At 53.9% G+C, this 20,412-nt stretch overlaps 1 protein-coding gene across 1 annotated transcript; it reads left to right on the top strand.

The window, feature by feature from the left end:
- Window positions 1–2,565: 2,565 nt before the first annotated feature.
- SDR42E2 (short chain dehydrogenase/reductase family 42E, member 2) lies at window positions 2,566–20,262 on the top strand. The gene is made up of 12 exons (XM_060079216.1): window positions 2,566–2,620; window positions 3,425–3,621; window positions 4,099–4,194; window positions 5,431–5,488; window positions 6,178–6,296; window positions 6,996–7,071; window positions 10,993–11,075; window positions 12,708–12,845; window positions 13,358–13,423; window positions 15,275–15,338; window positions 16,929–17,002; window positions 20,023–20,262. Exons 1-12 carry the CDS (start codon window positions 2,566–2,568, stop codon window positions 20,260–20,262), a joined length of 1,266 nt encoding a protein of 421 aa, XP_059935199.1.
- Window positions 20,263–20,412: the final 150 nt, after the last annotated feature.

The following is a 20,412-nucleotide window of genomic DNA, read 5'->3' as shown; positions in this document are numbered from 1 at the left end:
TGGACTGGATGGATGGAAGGCTTGATGGATAGATAGGTGGAAAGACAGAATAACGGGTGAATAGATAAATGGATGAATGGACAAAAAAATAGTTTAAAATTGGTGGAAGGGTGGATGAATAGACAAAGAGATGGATGGAAGAATAGGTGGGATAATGAACAGATGAAAGAGAGGAAGGAGGGAGGGAAGGAGGGCAGGAGGAAAGAAGGCAGGAGGCAGGCTGAACAGACGGGACCACGTGGGAGAGGACATGGATGGGTAGGTGGGTGGAGGAAGAAACACCGTTTCTTGGGGTTCTAGGCCGTCTATGCGGGCAGGACCCGGACCAGCACGCAGGACCTTCGCGCCCTTTCCCCACTAGCATCGTGGCCCATTTCACCCTTCGACCGGCCTCAGTTTCCCCTCTGGGAGAGCGTGCGTGTCCCCGCCTTAGAGACGACGGTTGCGGCGGAGGGGATAGTGACTGCAGCCGGGACGCAGGAAACCGGCGCGGGGCGGGAGCGGGGCGGTGCCAGGAGCTCAGGTCGGCCCCGCCCCGAGGAGGGGGCAGCCCCGTAGCGCCCGGCTCTGCGCGGAGACTGACTGACGCGGGGTTGCAGCCGGGATCGCGCAGCGCCGCGGGAGCCGGGCCGGGTGAGCGCAGCCAGGGCGTGAGGCTGGGGACGCGGGGCGGGGGGCGCACGCGGCAGCAGGGAGGACCCGCCCCCGAGCTGCCAGGCGGCCGCTCTCAGCTTGGGGGTCCGCTCCTGCCGCCCCATCGAGGCGGGCGCACGCGCGCCCAGAGGGATCCCTGACCATCTTCCACCGATTCCTTTCACCGAACCCCGCTTTGGGTCCCCAGCGACCTGGATCCAGGGCCAGCCATTCACTGAGACTCCATCAGAGTTCGCAAATGTTCTCTGAGCCTCAGTTTCCCTCCCCGGATGATGGGAACAGTAGCCCCCGCTGCACAGGACCGCCAGGAGGATTAAATGCGGCAGTGCCGGGGGGTCAGCCGGCTGCTTGGCCCTAGGCTCCCTCATGCAGAACAGTCCTGAGTGGTTTCATTCACTCAGCGGCTGTTTACTGACGGCCTGCTTTGTGCCAGGCACAGGACTGGGTGCCATGCACACTACAGTGATCCAAGCCTTCTTGGAGCGTGCATGCCAGTGGTCTGTGAGGACTCTGCCATCTGTGAGAGTTATGGGGGTTCATTTGACAGACGTGGATACAGAGGTGCAGTGAGGTTATAAGGACCTTGCCCAAGGGCACACCCAGCAAATGGGACCTGAGGCAGGGTCCCAGCCTTTGTCGCTGGAAGCAGCCCCATAGGATAGAAAGACAGTTCTAGTGCCACAGACCCTTCCCCAGGACAGAGTCCCCTGGGCCTGGGTAGAGGAGGGCTCCACTCTGTGGTTGTATTCCCCCCTCCCAGTGGAGGAATTAGACCCATCCCCTGTGACGACTAACATCTGGGGTGTCTCCCCTCCCTGTCACACCCATGAGTGTCAGTGCTTGTATGGGGCATGACTATATCCCTCACTCAGAACTTCGGAGAGCAGGGCAGTGACAGAGGAGACTAGAAGATGCTGTAGAGCTGTCCCGGCCCCTGCCCCATGACCACCACCAGCAACACCTGTGGGGCTCATTACTCAGTCATTCGGTCACCCAGTTGCACCCGTTCGTTTTTTATAGCCACTGTGTGCCACGCAGGGCAGAGTTTACCTCTCTCTGTATCCACGGGGCCTGGCTCACGGCAGGCTGACAGTACACAGCTGCTGCTGTTATTAATGATGCTAATGGTGATCCGGCCTCTGGGCCAGCCTTATCCTCAGGTGGAGCAGGAAGTGGGGGGCTGGGGGTGAGACGATGGTAACAGTGACTGAGAGCCTGGCTCGCTTTAAGTCTAGAGTGAGGAGGACGAGATCCTCAGTGCTGGCCCCCGAGACCCACAAACCTGATCCTGAAGCCCACAGCGGGCTTGGTAGGCCTTGTGGTGCCAGCCATCTGCACTGCTGGGGGCCCTGGGAGAACCAGAGGCAGCAGTTGCCAGGGCAGAGGCAGTGCAGCACTTGTGCAAGTTTCCAAGGCCCTTTGGATCCCCTGTGGATTCCTCCCTTCTCTCCTTCTCCAGGAAGCCCTCCCCATTTCCCCATCAGAAAGCAGTCACCCCCCCCCCCAGTCAGGTGGGGTTCCCCTTGGCACGATTTGATCTGTCTCCCTCTGGTACTACATGGGAATCGGGATTTTAAGGAACTGGTAGAGAAGTCCGGAATTCTTGGTGTAAATCTCAGCCATGCAGTGTGACTTTGGGCCTTGGTCTCCTGAGCTGTGAAACCCAAGGCCTGGCTGTTTTGTCTCTGACTCTCTCTGAGGAAGGCAGCAGCCACCTTGGAAGTTCTCAAGATTCTGAAAGGGATAGGTTTGGGAACTCAGAAGGTCTCTAATTCCCACCAGGAGGTCTCCTAAGCCCCCAGGGGTCTGATAATCCACATGAGATTATCTCTCTAGACAACTCTAGAACATACGTTCTTCTGTTTTTTCCTACAGGTAGACAGATCCCGGGTCCACATGGCTCAGTAGAAGATGAAGCCCAACCTGGCAGGCTCCTCCCCAGAGGCCTGCAAAGCTGCAGGGCAGGGCGAGCAGAGCTGCCCTGTCTGCCAGGCCTGGGGTGGGGTCTCAAGCCTGGGGTCTGAGTCAGGGCCTGGGCCGGGGCCTGGTGCTGTGTCCAGACCTGGGCCGGGGCCTGGTGTGGTTCTAGAACCTGGACCAGGGCCTGCTGCTGTGTCCAGACCTGGGCTGGGGCCTGCTGCTGTGTCAGGACCTGGACCTGGGCCTGGTACTGTTCCAGGGCCTGGGCTGAGTCCTGGTACTGTTCCGGGGCCTGGGCTGGGGCCTGGTGTGGTTCTAGAACCTGGATCAAGGCCTGGTGCTGCTTCAGGAGCTGGGCCAGGGACTGGAGCAGTGTCAGGGCCTGGGAAGGAGCCTAGTGCTGTTCTGGGACCCAGACAAGGGTCTGGCGCAGTGTTGGAGCCTGGACCAGGGCCTGGTGCTGCTTCGGGGCCTGGACCAAGGCCTGGTGCTGCTTCGGGGCCTGGACCAGGGCCTGGTGCTGCTTCGGGGCCTGGACCAGGGCCTGGTGCTGCTTCGGGGCCTGGACCAGGGCCTGGTGCTGCTTCGGGGCCTGGACCAGGGCCTGGTGCTGCTTCGGGGCCTGGACCAGGGCCTGGTGCTGCTTCGGGGCCTGGACCAGGGCCTGGTGCTGCTTCGGGGCCTGGACCAGGGCCTGGTGCTGCTTCGGCACCTGGACCAGCTCTGGGGCCTGGGCCAGGAGCTGGGTCAGTACCTGGTTCAGGAGCTGCACCTTTATCTGGGTCAGGGGTAGGGCTTGGGCCCAGGAGGGAATCAGGGGCTGGGCAGAAACCCATTGAGCCAGCCACAGCCCCAGTGCCAGTACTACAGCAGAAGACTCAGGCCACACCTGTGCAGGCCTCTAAGCAGAAGGTTCTGGTGACTGGAGGAGGAGGCTACCTGGGCTTTAGCCTGGGTTCCAGCCTGGCCAAGAGCGGCACTTCTGTCATCCTGCTTGACCTCCGCAGACCCCAGTGGGTGCTGTGCCCGGGGACCGAGTTCATCCAGGTGCAGTGATGGCGGGGGCAGGCTGGTGGTGGAGGTCAGGGGATGGTGTCTGATGTGTAACCAGTGCCTGGCGTTGAAGAGCACAGGCTTCGGAGTCAGACTGTTTAAGCTCCAATTCCAGCTCCCAGCTGGGCAGCCTTGGCCACAGGGTCCCGCACCTCTGAGCCTCGCGTCTTCATCCACAGAAAGGGGACACTAACAATATCTGCTTCGCAAGGGTCTCGTGGGGAGGTGAGAAGGCAGTGCATGTAAAACACTGAGCACAGCCTCTGTGACTTAGCTCCATAAATGGGGCTGCTGCTGATGAAGACGCCCAGTGGGGTCATCTAGTAAATCCTGCCCCACAGCCTGTCTGGGCCCTGCAGGCGCTGGGCCCGGGTGGGGTGAGGGGCCCGGCCCCGGGACCTGGCACAGCTGTTACCTCTGATTGCCTTGGACCCAGACCTCCTACCTCCGTGTATTCCTTCTCTGTTTCAGGCTGATGTCCGCGATGCGGAAGCCCTGCACCGCGCCTTCGAAGGGGTGGACTGTGTCTTCCACATGGCCTCCTGTGGAATGTCTGGTGCTGAGCAGGTGAGTCCCTCACACGCAAAGCTTAGGTCCCGGCTCTGCCCGCCCTCTTCATGCCCGGTGTTCATCGTGCTCTTCACCTACTCCAGGGAGGATTTGGGCTACACCCATGGGACCAAATGCCAGTTCTGCCATTTTCTAGGTGTGTGGCTGGGAAAGTTAACCTCTCTGAGCCTCTGTTTCTTCACCTGTAGAGTGAGGACACTACTGGAACTTATGTCACGACCTCCCCGGAGAGCAGTATAACAGTATCTATCAAAGCATGCAATACCCTTTGACTCAGAAACTACACTTACTTATGTATTTGTAGCATTGTTTTTAAGAACAAAACAGGAAATAACTGAAATGCCCATCCGTTGGAGATTATTTAAATACATTGTGATATAGCTAAACGATGAAATTCTAGGCAGCCGTTCAAAAGAATGAGGTAACTCGATACGTACTGATAACAGAACAATTTCCAAGGTACGAAAACGGTGTTTGACACTGTTTTATTTTTTTTTAAAAGCCATATACTCACACATTGTGTGCGCTGATATTAATGTGTTGATTATCTCTAGAAATACAGAGACTGGTAACAGTCTGGGGAGGGAAAAGGGAGACTTGGAATCAGGAGTGGGAGGGAAGTTTCCTCTTCATTGCATTCTTGTTTTACTGTCTGAGTTACTTTTAACCTTGTGATTGTATTACCTATTGAAAACAACCACAACAAGAATAAATATAGTTTGAAAATATAGTTTGAAAAATCCCATGTGGTTGTAGGGATTAAATGAGATGTAAAGGCTTCGCCCCATCCCTGGCGCACAAGCAGCTCTCACTGTAGCCCAGTTGTTTTTATTTTTCAAAGCCCAGCCCTCTCACTTGGGTAGGGACAGTATGACTTGTCCGTCTTACGGATAAGGAAGCTGAGACTTCTAGAGCCAGGAAACAATCCAACACATCTGAGGCTCTTTTCTGTGTCAAGCCCTGTACCATGTCCTCTCATGGGGCTTATTAAATCCTGCTGACCACCCAAGGGGGTCTTCCCTCACTTCATAGATGAGGGAGCTGATGGCCAGAGTGGGGGTAGAACCTCCCCTGTGGCCCAGGCCTATGGTGGCAGAAAGGGGCACTAGAGCCCAGGGCCCCCGCACTGCCCATGGGCCCCTCGGGATCCCTGCCACCCAAGCCCAGCCTCACGGCCTCAGCTACAAGGCATGAGACAGTACCGCGACTCTCCCACCTCATCTTGTCTTTTAGCTGCAAAAAGAGCAGATTGAGTCTATAAATGTTGGAGGCACCAAACTAGTGATCGATGGTAGGCGCTCAGAGCAGAGTGTGACCTGCTGTGTGTTTGTGCTTCTCTCCCCACCCCTGCGCGGGCCCGGCTCTGGGGGACAGGGCAGGGGGACAGAGGTGGGAGCCTCCCCCCGACCCCCGCCCTCCCCAGTAGAGGGCCTGTAGGCAGCACGTCCTTCCTGTTCTGCAGGCCTGCCCAGGCCCCGGCATGAGGCTCAGCGTGGCCTCAGTGTGTCTGGGGACACGGGGAGTGGAGTTTGCACAGAGGGATTAGGGGTTGGGAGCAAGAAAAGTTGCTGAAGCACCAAATTAGAAAACTCACATCTGGGCTCTCTGGGCATGTCCTGCCTTGTCCTGCATCCCGTTTTTCTCTCTGATTCTAGAGTGTGTTTTCCCTATGTCCCCACTGAGTGAGACTTTCTTCTGACCTGTCCTTGGCAAGGTAGCTAAGGGGCCGCAGCCACACTGAGAAGGAAGAATGATCCAGCCCGGCCCCCAAGGGCCCAGGGAGCGGGGACTTGACCCCTCCCCAAGTTAAGGGAAGGAGGCTCTTCCGTCCCGAGCCAGATGTGTGCAGGAGGCTGGGTGGAGGATTCACCCAAGGAGGTCCCCATGGGTTCCTCCTCAGCCAGCTCCCTGCTCACATCAACTGTGTGTGTGTGTGTGTGTGTGTGTGTGTGTGTGTTGCCGTGTGACCTGTCGCTGTAGTTTGTGTCCACCGGCGGGTTCCAAGGCTTGTCTACACCAGCACCGTCAATGTCGCATTCGGCGGGAAGCCCATAGAACAGGGCGATGAGGACTCTGTGCCATATTTCCCACTGGAGAAGGTACCTGGCTTCCCGGAGAGGTGGGCGGGGCCAATGGACTTGGAACCCACAGTCCAAAGGGTAGGGATGGGCGGAGCCAGGGTCAGTTTCACAATTCAGGGTAAGACCCAGGAAGAAAGGGTCCCCAAAACGGCGTGGCACAAAAGCCTTCTCCTATTTTGGCTGGTCGTGCCAGTAGGAGCTTTGAAATCACATAGACCTGGCCTTGAACCAGCAAAGCCACTTTCTACTGTGGAACCCTGAGCAAACCACTTCACTTGGAGGCTCTCCTTCTTCATCTGGGTGTGATAGCACCACCCTATGGGGACGTGGAGACCAGGAAATGAGTTGATGTATGTGAAAATGCCCCGTGAGCACTAAAGGACTCCATGTGAACAATCCATCAACTCACATCCAGCATTCACATCCCAGAGCAGGCCTTGTGGCTTGCAGGAGCCTCCCTGAATCAAGGAGCCCCTGGTCATTTTTACTGCTCTGAACTCTCTCCTCTGTTCCTGTGGCTCGCACCCAGAGGGAGAGGAGGGGGAGTGGGGCTCAGGGCCTGGCCATTTCCCAGTGGGGGTCCCAGAAGTGAACCCCCATGTGGTCTGAAGCAGAGGTACAGCCCTGGGGCCGGGAGGGCTGGGTGGGCCGGGCAGGTGTGGCCGGCAGTGTCTCTGACCCCCGTTCGGTGGCTCTGTGCTCCCTGTCCTCTGATAGCACGTGGACCACTACTCCCGAACCAAAGCCATTGCCGACCAGTTGATCCTCATGGCCAACGGGACGCCTCTCCCAGGTGAGTACTGGGGGGCCCTGCTCACAGCCAACGTGCATGCCCACTGCTCCCTCCCTGAAGCACATGTGCGATTCTAGCTTTTAGCTGGTATGTTCCCAGCTTTCTTCCAAAGAACACTTCCCCAGGGCCTTGGACGTTCATCATCCAACAAATTCTGAGCACCCACATTCCACCAGGGATACAGCCTGGAAAACGTCAGGCCCGATCTCTGCCCTCACATTGCTCATGTCCTGGTGGGGAGACACGTGAGCTAGTCCACGTCTAGCTCTCTTTTCTGCCACATAGGAGGGGATCCAGTTTTGGGGACCCTCTTTATAAGAGTACAAACTTATGAATATGCATGAAGTATAGCGCTTTGGAAGGGCTGTGCAAGTGAGGGGCCCTTCAGTAACTCCCAGAAAAATTGGCCTCGGCCGCCTTACTGGATTGCCTCTTCTTACTGTATTGTGATAGAGAAATAATAGTAGATTAAGGACAGGTGGCAGCATGGCACAGTGGCTAAGCACCCACGTACTGGCATCAGACTGAAATGAGTTCAAATCCAAGCTCCACCGCCTCTCAGCTACGTGATCTTGGGCAATGCACTTACCCTCTCCCAGCCTCAGATTCCTTACCTATGAAAAAATGGATACTGGGATTTACCTCAAAGAGCTTGAGTGAGAATATAACAATGATGGACACTGTTAAAAAAAAAAACCCAACATGGACATTTTGTGTTTATTGAGTGCTTACTACATGCCAAGCCCTATCTTACATGCTGATTTTACCTGCAAAAGTCTCAATAGCTCTTCATAGCATCCATATGAGGTAAGAACCTTAGCTACCCCTTGCTTTCCAAACTCAGGAGTCAAATATCAGTAGATTCAGATAAATTCCTGCTATCTAAATTATCCTTATTTGCTTTCTGAAATTCAGAAACTAAAAAGAAACAGAAAACCTGGTTTCCCTCACTGTCTAAACTCAGGAGCCAAGTGGATTTGGAGAGTGAAGGTTGTTTGAAATTATAATCCCCAATTTTACAGGAGAGAAAACTGAGGCTAAGAGGTTAACTGACTTAGCTCAAGGTCACATAGCTCTTAGGTGGCAGAGGTGGGATTTGAAAACCCCCTCTCCCCCTAGGGGAGTCTAAAACCAGAGCCTGGGGCTTAACCATTGTGCTCCACTGTAGCTATGGCTGAGTAAGTCTCTGAGCGTGAACTCTTTTCCCTAAAAGCCTCCCCACCCCACCCTCTCACCCTGGGCCTGTCAAGCCTCAACCCCTTATCCCAGTGGGAACATCCGTCTGTGTTTCCCAGGAGTTTGACCCTCTGCAGTTGAATTCTCTTCTCTACCAGGGCCTCCCCTGGCTGGACCAGCAGCCTACAAGCCAGACACCTAATCCTCTGGCTGAGAATTATTTATACAAGCATCCCCAGCTTTCCATGGTCAGAAGAGTCATGGATACCCTGGGTGCAGTCCCTCTGTGACGTGGCCACCCAATGCCCCACTGGCCAGTGTCAGCTGTAGCCCAACCAACCTCCCCCTACCATGCCCAGGTGACCCAGAGTTTAAAATTAGCTGCAGGCTGTTTACAGAAAAGCTCACCTGATACCTGCCTTGCAGGAGCCCAGCCACGGTCACCCTGGGTGATTTCCAGTCCCTACTACCCAAGCTGGTCCCTGAGACTCTGCCTCTAACCTGGCATGGAGCACCCTGGTCCCTGTAGCAGAGTCCTGAGGCATGCAGACCCCAGCTCCATGTGAATGTGTTGTGTCCTCCTGTCTCTGGGTGCATTAGTGTCCTGGGGCCGCTGGCACAAATTACCACAAACCTGGTGGCTTAAAACAACAGAAATTTCTGCTCTCGCAGTTCCCACAGTTCACAGTCAGATGTCTGAAATCAAAGTGTCATTTGGGCTGCGTTCCCTCCAAAAGTGCGAGGGGGGAATCTTTCCTTGACTCTTCCGGCTTCTGATGGCCCCAGAAGCTTGAGGTCCTTCTTGGTGTGTGGCTGCGTCGCTCCAGTCTCCTCCTCTGTCTTCACATGGCCTCTGCTCTTCTCCATCTGTCTCTTCTCTGTGAGTCTCTTATAAGGATACCTGACATTGGATTTAGGGCTCACCCGGATAATCCAGGATCATCTCATTTTTAGGTCCTTAATTACATCTTCAAAGACCCCTTTTCCAAATAAAGTAGCATCCACGGGTTCCAGAACACCGACATATCTTTTGGGGGGCCACTGTTCAACCCAATACATTGGGCCTCATTGTAAAGTGAGGGTTTTGGAGGGGGAGCAGTCGGGGTGTTTGGCTATGACCCGGAGACACTGACCCTGGCTAATTTATGGAGAAAATGGAATTTATACTGGGATAGCTTCTGGAAAATATTTTCCAGAAAAATGACCACCAGGGCTTAGAAAGGACAGGGTCAGGGCAGTTCCAGGGACCTGGGAGACAGGAACTGGTGATCAGTCTCTCAGGGTGACCCCACTCCTATGATTTTCGATCCCGTGTCAGTGATGCACAGAGTCACATTCCTGGGTGAGAACATGGCATTGGCCCAGCCTGGGTCCCGTGGCTGCCATCTCAGGGAAGAGAGGTGCATCTAGACTGACAGTCCCCCACTAGACCTGGTACAAAGGGGAAGGGGCCCCCAAAGGAAGGTGGACTTCCGGTCCCAGAGGATGGCATACCCTAGGCTCCCCAAACTGGAGGCATAGCCGCTTGGGAAACCTGAGCCTTGGAGGAGTGGAACATCTTCCAGGAGGCTCCATCTCAGTTAAGGAGTTGGGGTTGGGGATCAAATAATTTACAAATAGTAATTTTTAAAAATTTTAATCTTAAACACAAATGAATTATGAGAATAAATTGAAAATTTTGTAGGCCCTCTTAAGACTTAAAAGGAATATGTTTGGAGCAGCCCTTCAGGCTGTACCCCCAGACTTCCCCTGGGGAGACATGCTTCCACTTCCACCAGTGGGGGCCCCTCAGCAGAGAATTTGGGAAGCCCTGGACCAAGCTTTATCTTGGTCTGGGGACTCTGCTGGCACAGAGCAGTGAGAGTTAGGGGAACAGACCCCCAGCTCTCATGCTGATGGCTCTAGTCTTTTCATTTCTCCATTGGTTGTCTGGAAAGTATAACTGCTACCACCATTTACAAAGCACCCATTTTCCAGGTGAGGAGACCCAGGCTGAGAGAGCTGAGGGCCTATTTGTTAGTACTGTATCACCAGAGGTATTAGTGGAAAGTGCCTGGACTTTGGTCCCCATCTCAGCTCCACGAGGCTGAGCTGTGTGCCCTTAGGCAAATCACATCCCTTCTCTGAGCCGTGGTTCTTTTATCCAGAAAACAGGAATAATAACAGCTCCCATCTCATAGGGTTGCTTTGAGGGAAAAATTCCAGGCTTACCAGAGCACCAGCCACGTAGTAGGACCTCTCTGAGAGTCATCATGATCCTTATCTAACTGATGACCAGAAAAAGGAAAGAACTATAGCTATTAGCATGAGGACGTGTGGGTCTGTGCACATCTGTAAAATGGACACAGTAGGACTCTGGGAGTCGAAGGAGTTCATGTCTGTCAAGATGCTGGTTAAACTCTCACGGGCCATGCAGATACCTGCAACTAGGTCTTGCCTCTGTTACTGACCTGAGAGCACTGTGAGGGCAGGGACCATTTCTTGGTCATCCTTGGATTCTTCACAGCATCCATCCCAGGGCCCAGTGCTGAGGGGGGTAGAGGTGGGGGATGATTCTGAACAGTGTTTGTTGAATGACTGACTGATCGACTGAGAGAATAATTAATTGAATGAGGAAACCCCAAGGCCCTGCCTTCCCCACTAACCTTTCCGGGTAAGAACCAGGAGATGCGGACAGCCTTTCTGTCCCTCTCCCTGCTCATCCGCCCCTCCCCAGGCCCCTGACTGCCCTCCCCTGTGTTGTAGGAGGAGGCGCTCTGCGGACATGTGTGCTCCGGCCCCCAGGGATCTACGGCCCCGAAGAGCAGAGGCACCTGCCCCGCGTGGCGGTATGTTGTCCCAGCCCCAGGCCAGAGGCACAGGAGGAGCCTGGCTGATATGTGTGTGAATGGGGACCCACGGTCACCGCGTCAGTCTTAGGGCAGTGTCCTGAGCAGGGGACCCTCAGTTCTGGGAGAAGTCCTGCCCCCACTAGGCCCACCAGGGACCCTCAATTCTGGGAGAAGTCCTGCCCCCACTAGGCCCACCAGGAACAGAGCTCTCGGGGTGCGCCAGCCAGGCCTGGGTACCAGTAGAGGAGACATGGAGCTATAACCCCAAAGAGGCAGAGGAAACTATTGCCCTGCTCAGCCGTGAGCTCCCTGAGGGCCAGATGGCTCATCTCATGCTGCCAGCACCAGGCTTTTCACTCAGAAAACCTGTCTCCAGAGAAGGCTGGTTGTCAGGGATATAGCTACAAGGGGCTCTAGATCCTGTCCTCAAATTTCTCACAGCCTAGTCAGGGAGACAGACTCCATAGTCACAGATTCAGGGTGGTAAGGGCTGTGTAGAGGTGAGAGGGAGAAGATGGGCGCACAGCAGAGAGGGCCTGGCAGGGGAGGTCCAGGAGGGCTTCCTGGAGGAAGTGATGGCTGTGCTGTTTGGATACAGAAGGAGCTAACCAAGGAAATGGGGTGGTAGAGAGAAAGTGGTCCAAATAGAGGAAACAGCTTGGGCACAAAGCTGGAAATGAAAAACTGTTCCAGGTTTGGGGACAGGTCAGTGAACAAAACAGATGATTCCCGCCCCTGTGGGGTTTATATTCTCACAGGAGGAGAGAGAGAGAATAAACATGATACAATACAAGGAACGTTTGAAGGTGCCAGGGACTATGGAGAAAGAGAAAAAGTGGAGTGGGGTTGGGGGTAGCTGGGGGTGCCGGCAGTCGGGGAGCCTCTTCAAGCAGGGATATTGAGCAACTTGAAGGAGGTGACCAGGTGCATCACACAGCTATCTGGAGGAAGAGCCTTCCAGACAGAGGGAACGGCTAGTCCGAAGCCCTGAGGTGGGGACCTGCTGGCACGTTCCAGGGAGGAGGCCGAGTAGCTCGTGCAGAGTGAGCAAAAGGGTCGGTGGGAGACACGTCAGAGAGCAGCTGGGGCCAGGGCAGAAGGGCCTCCTCTGCCACCTGGCGCCGGGAAGTTTCTGAGCAGAAGAGACACGATCTGACTTAGGATTCAAAAGGATCCCCCAGCTGCACGGAGAACAGGCCACAGCGGCCGGGGGTGGAAGCAGGGGACCAGTTAGGAGGCTCTTTCAGTGTCCAGGTGAGAGATGAGGGCGGAAGTCAGTACGGTGAGGAGTGGCCGAATTCTGGACAGATTGTAATGGCCGAGACGACTGGGTTTGCAGGCGGGTTGGGTGTGGAGAGTGAGGGAGGGGACAGCCAAAGCTGGCTGCAGGCTTTAGGCCTGAGCCCTGGGTGCTGTGGGCTGAGGGGGGGGAGGGGCGGCCAAATGGGGATCAGGTGCTCACAGGACAGGACAAGTCTGCCTTGTCTATCGGGCAGCCAGGTGGAGACTTCTGGAAGGCATGTGGGGCCGGGACAGAGGAGACTGGCCTGGGAGCCTTCTGCATGTAGATGGAATTTGAAGCCACTCCAGGCTTGGTCTGTGTTTCTCGCCCTCTCCCCCCACCACCAGAGCCACATCAAGAAGAGACTGTTCATGTTCCGATTTGGGGACCACAGGACGAGGATGAACTGGGTCCACGTGTGCAATCTGGTGCAGGCACACGTGCTAGCAGCCGAGGCCCTCACCGCCGCCAAGGGCTACGTGGCCGTGAGTCTCCTGCAGTGCTCCCCCGACCTTACCCCTCGGGCTGCAGGCGGGTCCCCCATCCCTCGGGGATTCCTGGCTCACACACGACATAGCTCCCCGATTCAAGCTGCCTGATGGGGTGGGGGGAAAGTGGCCTTTTAGAGCATCGTTAGCTCCTTGAAATGACCCTGTGAGGTAGGTGTTGTTGAGCCCGGAATTACAGTCACCGAATGCTAAGCGTTTTACATATATTGTCACCTGCACCTTTACAACAGTCCAAGGGAGAGATGCCATTATTATGCTCCCATTTCTCAGATGAAGAAACTGAGGTACAGAGAGGTTAAGTGACTCCACTGAGGTCATACAGCTAGTCAGTTGGCAGCCCCGGAACTCAAAGGGACTTGTTCAGGTCCATCTCCAGGGCTGCTCAGGAGAAGTGGGGAGTTGGGGCAGCTGCTGGGAGCCATAAGAGAGGGTGGGGTCAGGCGGCGGGCATGTGCCTGACCATCCCCCTCCCCGCATGTCCCCCTCAGAGTGGGCAGGCGTACTACATCAATGATGGGGAGAGCGTCAACCTCTTCGAGTGGATGGCCCCACTGGTAGGTGCCTGGACACCGCCCCCATCCCAAGTGAGAATTCAGGGATCCCCATGTCTTCTTTCCCTGTCACCTTTTCCGAAAAAATCAGAGGATTTCACATTAAAGACCAGCTCTGGCAACACTGTCCACTGGGCAACATTGGAACTGGCTGGAGCTGGGTGGTGGCTGCCCCTTTGGGGGGCTGTGAGCTCCCCCAGTTTGCCATAGTCCGTCCCAGCCCGCTTCCTGATTTATGTCGATGTCCTGCCCTGTGGGATTTTGCTTGTGGCCCCCGTACTATATGGTGAGGCCCTGAAAGAGGTAAGTAGAAGGTAGGCAAAGCACAAAGGGAGGTGTTGGCCCTCGGGCCCCTACGCTGCAGCCTTTCTGAGAGTCCTGGCCTCCTCTCGCAGCAGCCTACAGACTCCTGGAAGGGGTAGACCAGAAACCCCGCGCTGGAGGATACATCGTGGGGGCATTCGGGCCCTTTGCATGTCAACTTTTTTTTTTTTTTTTTTTTTTTTGCATTACGTGGGCTTCTCACTTCTGTGGCCTCTCCCGTTGCGGAGCACAGACTCCGGACATGCAGGCCCAGCAGCCATGGCTCACGGGCCCAGCCGCTCCGCGGCACGTGGGATCCTCCCAGACCGGGGCACGAACCCGCGTCCCCTGCATCGGCAGGCGGACTCTCAACCACTGCGCCACCAGGGAAGCCCTGCATGTCAACTTTTAACAGCTTTATTGAGATATAATTTATAGACCATACAGTTCACCTATTGAAAGCATACAAGTCGATGGGTTTTAGTATGAGTTGTGCAACCATCAGCAAAACACATTTTATAACATTTTGTCACCTTCCCAGAAAAGAACCTCCCCAAACCATACCTTTTAGCTGTCACTTCTATTTACCTCTCACCCCACCCAACCCCTAGCCATAGGCAACCACTAAGCTGCTTCCTGCTTCTGTAGATTTGCCTGTTCTGGACATTTCCTATGAATGGAATCATACAGTATGTGGGCTTTGTGTTAAGTTTCTTTCATTTAGCATGTTTTCAAGGTTCATCCATGTTGTGGATGTGTCATACAAGTACTTCATTCTTTTTTATTTCCAAAAAGATATTTCATTCAATCGCTGTGCCACATTTTGTTAATCCATTCATCAATTGATAGAAATTTGGGGTTTCCATTTTGGGGCTATTATCGGTAATGCTGTATGAACATTCGTGTGTAAATAGTTGTGTGGACATATTTTCTCATTTCTGTTGGGTATATACCTAGGAGTGGAATTGCTGGATCATACAGTAACTCTATGTTTAACCTTTTGAGTTACTGCCAGACTGTTTTCCAAAATGGCTGCACTATTTTACATTCCCACCAGCAGTGTAAGAGGGTTCCAGTTTCTCCACATCCTGTCAACACTTGTTATTATCTGTCTTTTTGACCTGGAGAGTTTTCATACAAGTGAAGACCTCAGTTCATCCTATGCCAGCCCATCTCTTCATGCTTCTCCCACTACCCTCCACACGTATGCTTTTTATTTTTTTAATTTAATAGCAGAAAAGCAGATTCTAGAAAATAATCAGATTCTATGTAAGTGCCTTAGAGTGTCTTTGGGTGTACACAGATGTAAAAAATAACTAAATGATGGGACTGCACCCCATGCAGTCAGTTCCTACTTAGTTTTCCAGGTCACAGTGTGGGCTTCATTTAAAGACTGGTGTAAACTTGGGGCTGGCTGTGGGGTCTGCCCCCTTTGGTGGGCAGCTGAGGAGGGGCCAGGAGGTGCTCTGCTGGCCCTGGGGTAAAGGCAACATGTGGCCTATACCAGCCCCCCAAGGATCTGTTCTCACCTCAAGCCATGTTTCCTTGCAGTTTGAGAAGCTGGGGTACAGCAAGCCCTGGATCCAGGTTCCTACTTCCTGGGTTTACCTGTCAGGTGAGGAAAGGCGTGTGTATGTGAAAACGCTGCATGTGCCAGATGTACATGCATTACCTCATTTTAAACCCAGAGCCAGGACCTGGCTGAGGCGAGTGGGGCACTGAGAGCACAAAATTTAAGGAAACCCTCACTCGCAGGAGTCAAATGCTCCAAGCCCCATCTGCACTTGCCCAGCCCTGAGAGCAAGTGCCTCCTTAAATTTTGCACTTGAGGCACCTCACTCCCCTTACCCTAGTCCTGGCCCTGTTTAAACCCTATCTCACTTGCAAGGTGGGTGGGGTTAGGCCCATTGTAAAGATGAGGCAACTGAGGCTCTGAGAGGTTAGCAACCTGCCCATGGTGCCCCAGTGAGAAAGTGGGAGAGGCAGAATTCACACTGGGCTTGGCTGACTCCGCAGCCCACGCCCAGTCCTGCTGCCTGTGCTGGAATGTGCTATGCCAGGCGAGGAGGGGGAGCCCTGGGGCTGCCCCATCCCCCAAGGTCGCCCTGGAGTTAAGGCTGCTTTTGGACATGTGAGGGTTCTGTTTGACCCTAGATTCTCCTCCTCACCCTGAAGGTCAGTCTCTACTCTCACGCCCCAGCTTCCCTATGCTGGCCTCCTTCCAGCTGGAATGAGCACGGGCTTCAGGCTTGCAGTGATCAGCCCGAGGGGGCAGGTGGCTCCCAAGTCACAGATAACTGTGTTCCTGGAAAACCTCCGCTGGATCTCTTGCACTTTAAATGCATTGGGGGACTTCCCTGGTGGTCCGGTGGTTAAGACTCCGCATTTCCAATGCAGAGGATGTGGGATCGATCCCCGGTCTGGGCACTAAGATCCCACGTGCTGCACAGCGCAGCCAAAAAAAAAAATAAATAAATAAGGCATTGGGATGCCTGCCATTTAAAGCAGAGGTTTGCACAGTTTTGTCCCCCAGGGCGCCCACACAGGATGACTTCCCCTGCACAGCATCACTACCAAGATTGACACTCCTTGACCCCCAGCTGAGAAAAGTTCAACCGCAGGTTCTGGCAGTTTTGGAGGACTGTTTATAAATTCCCAATTCCCAGTGAGCTGACTGTAAACTCAGTGCTTCTTAACTTTGGCTGCACAGTAGAATCACCTGGGAGCTTTTAAAATGTAGAAATGCCTCAGCCACAGCCCCAGACCAATTACCTCAGCATCCGCAGGAAGCAAGGGGGTGGGGGAAGAAGGAACATTTTAAAAAGTGGTCCGAAGTGCAGCCCAGGTTGAGCTGAACCACCGTTCCTACTTCTTTCTCCCTGACTCAAGACAGCATATCGGGATAGAAGTGAGTGAGAGAGACATGACTGTAGATATCACTTTGAATCTGCTCAGATTTATTTTAAAATGTCAGTCTTTTAATATTAATAATAACTTACTTGTGACATATTTCACAGCCAAACAAGGCACCCCAGGGTGTGCAGAGACTGCTGATTTAAAGGAATCCAAGAACAGGAAAAGTTGGCAAAGTGAAGATTCCCCCTAGCAAAGCAAATAATGCCCCCAACTGACTTATCCCTGAGAACCTCCCTGGAGTTTGCCTAGAGCAGGCCCCCTGGTCACTGGTCCCTCTCTCCCCACACAGCCACGGTGATGGAGTATTTGCACCTGGCCCTGAAGCCCATCTGCAGCCTCCCGCCGCTGCTCACCCGGAGTGAGGTAAGTGGGCTGCTGTGAGGGGAGCCCCTGTGCCCTGGTGCCCCTCACTTGCCTTCCTGCCCCTTCTCCACTGCCACAAACCCTCACCTTTTGACAACTGTAACTGGATGCTTGTCTGAGTCCTCAGAGCCTCCCATGTGGGCTCAAATCTAGGGCCAGCTCCTGTATAACATCCCAACTGCTGAGCTTTTGCTGAGGCTGTGCGCTCTTGGTCTAAAGGGAAACAGCTCCAAGCCCATCTCTTTTTTTGCGGTATGTGGGCCTCTCACTGTTGTGGCCTCTCCCGTTGCGGAGCACAGGCTCCGGACGCGCAGGCTCAGCGGCCATGGCTCACGGGCCCAGCCGCTCCGCGGCACATGGGATCTTCCCAGACCGGGGCACGAACCCGTGTCCCCCGCATCGGCAGGCGGACTCTCAACCACTGCGCCACCAGGGAAGCCCAAGCCCATCCTTTATCACTGTCATTTCATTCATAAGCAGTTTGTCTTCCCAGCCAGACTGGAGGCTCCCAAAGGCAGGTTCTATGAAATTCACTTTTTGGAATGTCACTACTCCCAATAACCATCAATGCACACATACACACACACACACACACACACACACACACGCTGTTGATTCAAGGCTCACAGTTCCTGCTCACTGAATAATAAGTATATATTAAGTACCTACTGTGTTAAGAACACTGTTCTCAAATAATGATGATGCAGCCTTCTACTTGCATATACAGTTTAAAAGAGAGGGTGTTTTAATGCAGGTTGTAAACAGTAAAGCAACAAGTGATGTTTGGTGTTATTTGCAAAATTCTTCTAGTCCACTCTCTCATTTGATTGTCCCTGATGCTCTATTAAGTTAGGAGGGGCAAAAAGGTTATAATCTCATTTAATGGTGAGAAACTGAGCACTAGAGAAATAAGTGATTTGTCCAAGCTCCCACCATTCTGGAATTGGCTTCACATTCCAAGCTCAGTGCTCTCCACCTCAGAGAATCGAGAATGGGCCACAGAAAGAAGCAGTTCCCTATGGTCTCTCTTTTGAACTGTCTGGACTAGCAGAGGAAAGAGAATAATGAAAATAGGAACCATCTATAGCGTGTGAAATGCCAGGCACTGTGTTTATCTCATTTAATCTTCACAACTACTATACACTATGGATTCTGTTATTATCACCTCCATGTACAGAGAAGGAAATGAAACACTCGGTGGGGGGAGGGGGAGGGGTGAAATAACCTGCTCATGACCATTTCCTTATGTAGCAGCATCGAGATTTGAACCCAGAGGAGACCTAAATGATTTCAAGCTTAACCACTAGCTTGTGAAATGTCAGTAATCATAGTCACATAAAATAGCTGCCAAAGTGCTGCTGAGTTGTGTCTGGTAGGGAGCTGGCTCCCCTCTCCACTCACTGGTGGGTTTCCTTGTTCAACTCGGGGTGGGGGGGGCGGGGGGGGGCAAAGGATCCCTAGATAGCTGGGAAGTGTCTGGGCACTGTAGCTCGGGCGCCCTCTTCTGGTCAGTCTATGACACACCAACTAGCCCTCTAGTTTGACTTCATAGCCTTTTTTCATTCATTTGACATGTATTGAGCACCTAATGTATGCCAGGCACTGTGCTGAGGAGTGGAGGCAAGACAGTCCTTGCTTTCTATTCACACATACAGTTTAAAAGAGAGGATGTTTTAATGCAGATTGTAAACAGTAAAGCAACAAGTGGTGTTTGGTGTTATTTGCAAAATCCTTCCAGTCCACTCTCTCATTTGATTGTCCCTGATGCTTTGCTAAGTTAGGAAGGGCAAAAAGATTAGGATCTCATTTAATGGTGAGCTCACAGTCCAAAGGGGAAGACAGCCCAGCAAGGGCTATACTGGGGGAAATAATGAGGAACTTCAGAGTACACAGAGGGGGCACCTAAGCCAATTCTGAGGAAGTTAGGGAGGCTTCCCAAAGGAAGTGACATCTAAGCCTCACATCTTGAGAATGCTGTGTCCCAGGACCCTGCCTATCTAGTTCACAGCTGTACCCGCCAAAGCCCTGAACTTACTAGCTGAGGCAAAAAAGGACAAGAACTGGCCTCTCTCCCTCTCTCCTCACACAAGCATCCAAGACTAGGGGCTTGACCCCAAGGGCTGTTTCAGGGCCACGGCAGAATCAAGCAGCTAGTGGACTCCTTCCCAGCGTCCAGCTGAGGAACAAAAGGCGAAGAAATGAGTCAGGTGGGAGGGTACCTTCTCAATCCTAGCATAGCAGGGAAGGGCATGGGCTAGAGTTTGGCTCCTCTGTGTGACCCTGGGCAAGTCACTTAACCTCTCTGATCTTCAATTTTCAAAAGAGGAGATGGTGGTATCACCACTTCAGAAGATTAAATGAGATATGGCCTGGAAAGAATTTAGCCCATGACAGGCACAGAGTGCTTATTCAGTAATTGTTGTTGTCGGCACTACCTTTGAAGCCTGTAGGACCCAGGCCATCTGGCATCAGGAAACGCAGCTTCAAACCCTGGAGAGAGTAATCACTTATGCATAATTGAATTCCTCTCTTAGGGAAGCTCAGTTAATCAGCCAGGGCGTGAAGCTTGCACCCTGGAGCCTGCCTGCCTAGACTCCATCTGGGGCTGTGGGCTGAAAAGTCAAGGATGTTTCCTGGAGACAGTTCTCCGGATAGCTGCACTCAGGCCACAGGCAGAATGTATCAAGGGCCTCCTGAGCCCCGGCATCGTCCTAGGGCCGGGGAAGGGGAGTGCAGAGGTGGGGCCTTTACTTTTGAGGGACTGAGAAGTTCAGTAGGGTGGGGAGATGCAGAAAATGTATCCTGGAGGCGGCACCCTCGAGGAAAATGGAGGTGGAAGAGAGACAGGAAGTCCTCCCCGATGAGGGCGTCACAGACGCAAGATCCAGCATAGAGGTCCTTTTAAATCTCTGTGCGACGGAAGGGAAATCCCTACCCTCTCTTATCCGAGTGAAACATGGTAGAGGTTGCTCCCCACGCCCACTAGTCCCGTCCCTCGGCTGCCCCGCCTCTCCCCGCAGGTGCGCAGCGTGGCCGTGACGCACACCTTCCAGATCGCTAAGGCCCGGGCTCAGCTTGGCTACGTGCCCGACAAGTTCAGCTTCGCGGACGCCGTGGAGCGATACGTGCAGTCGACGGGCCGGGGAACCCGCGGCTCCACAGCGCGGACGCTCCTGCGGCTGCTGCTCGGGCTGCTGCTGCTCCTTGGCCTGCTCGTGCTGGCCCTGCACTTCCTAGGCCCGCGGCCGTTCGTCGTCTGACCATCGTCGCCGGCGTGTCCCGGTCCCTGCTTCGCCTTCAGGACTTGAACCAGACCCTGCTCCGCCCTCCGGACTTGGGCGCTCCCTTGAGTCCTGGGCTTGTCCCTGCCCCACCCTCTGGGCTTGGATCTGCCTAGCAGGTCTTCCGCT

Source organism: Mesoplodon densirostris, chromosome 16 (assembly GCF_025265405.1).
Source record: "Mesoplodon densirostris isolate mMesDen1 chromosome 16, mMesDen1 primary haplotype, whole genome shotgun sequence".
Taxonomy (NCBI): Eukaryota; Metazoa; Chordata; class Mammalia; order Artiodactyla; family Ziphiidae; genus Mesoplodon; species Mesoplodon densirostris.
The sequence above is the reverse complement of the archived record's forward strand: the minus strand, read 5'-3'. Positions and strand labels throughout refer to the sequence as shown.

What these genes read in the sequence shown, in the direction of transcription:
- SDR42E2 (XM_060079216.1), top strand. Translation starts at nt 2,566, where the DNA reads ATGAAGCCCAACCTGGCAGGCTCCTCCCCAGAGGCCTGCAAAGCTGCA. An exon ending in CTGCAAAGCTGCAGGGCAGG is followed by an intron (nt 2,621 to 3,424) that starts GCGAGCAGAGCT and finishes AGCCAGCCACAG; the next exon opens with CCCCAGTGCCAGTACTACAG. An exon ending in TCGAGTGGATGGCCCCACTG is followed by an intron (nt 13,424 to 15,274) that starts GTAGGTGCCTGG and finishes GTTTCCTTGCAG; the next exon opens with TTTGAGAAGCTGGGGTACAG.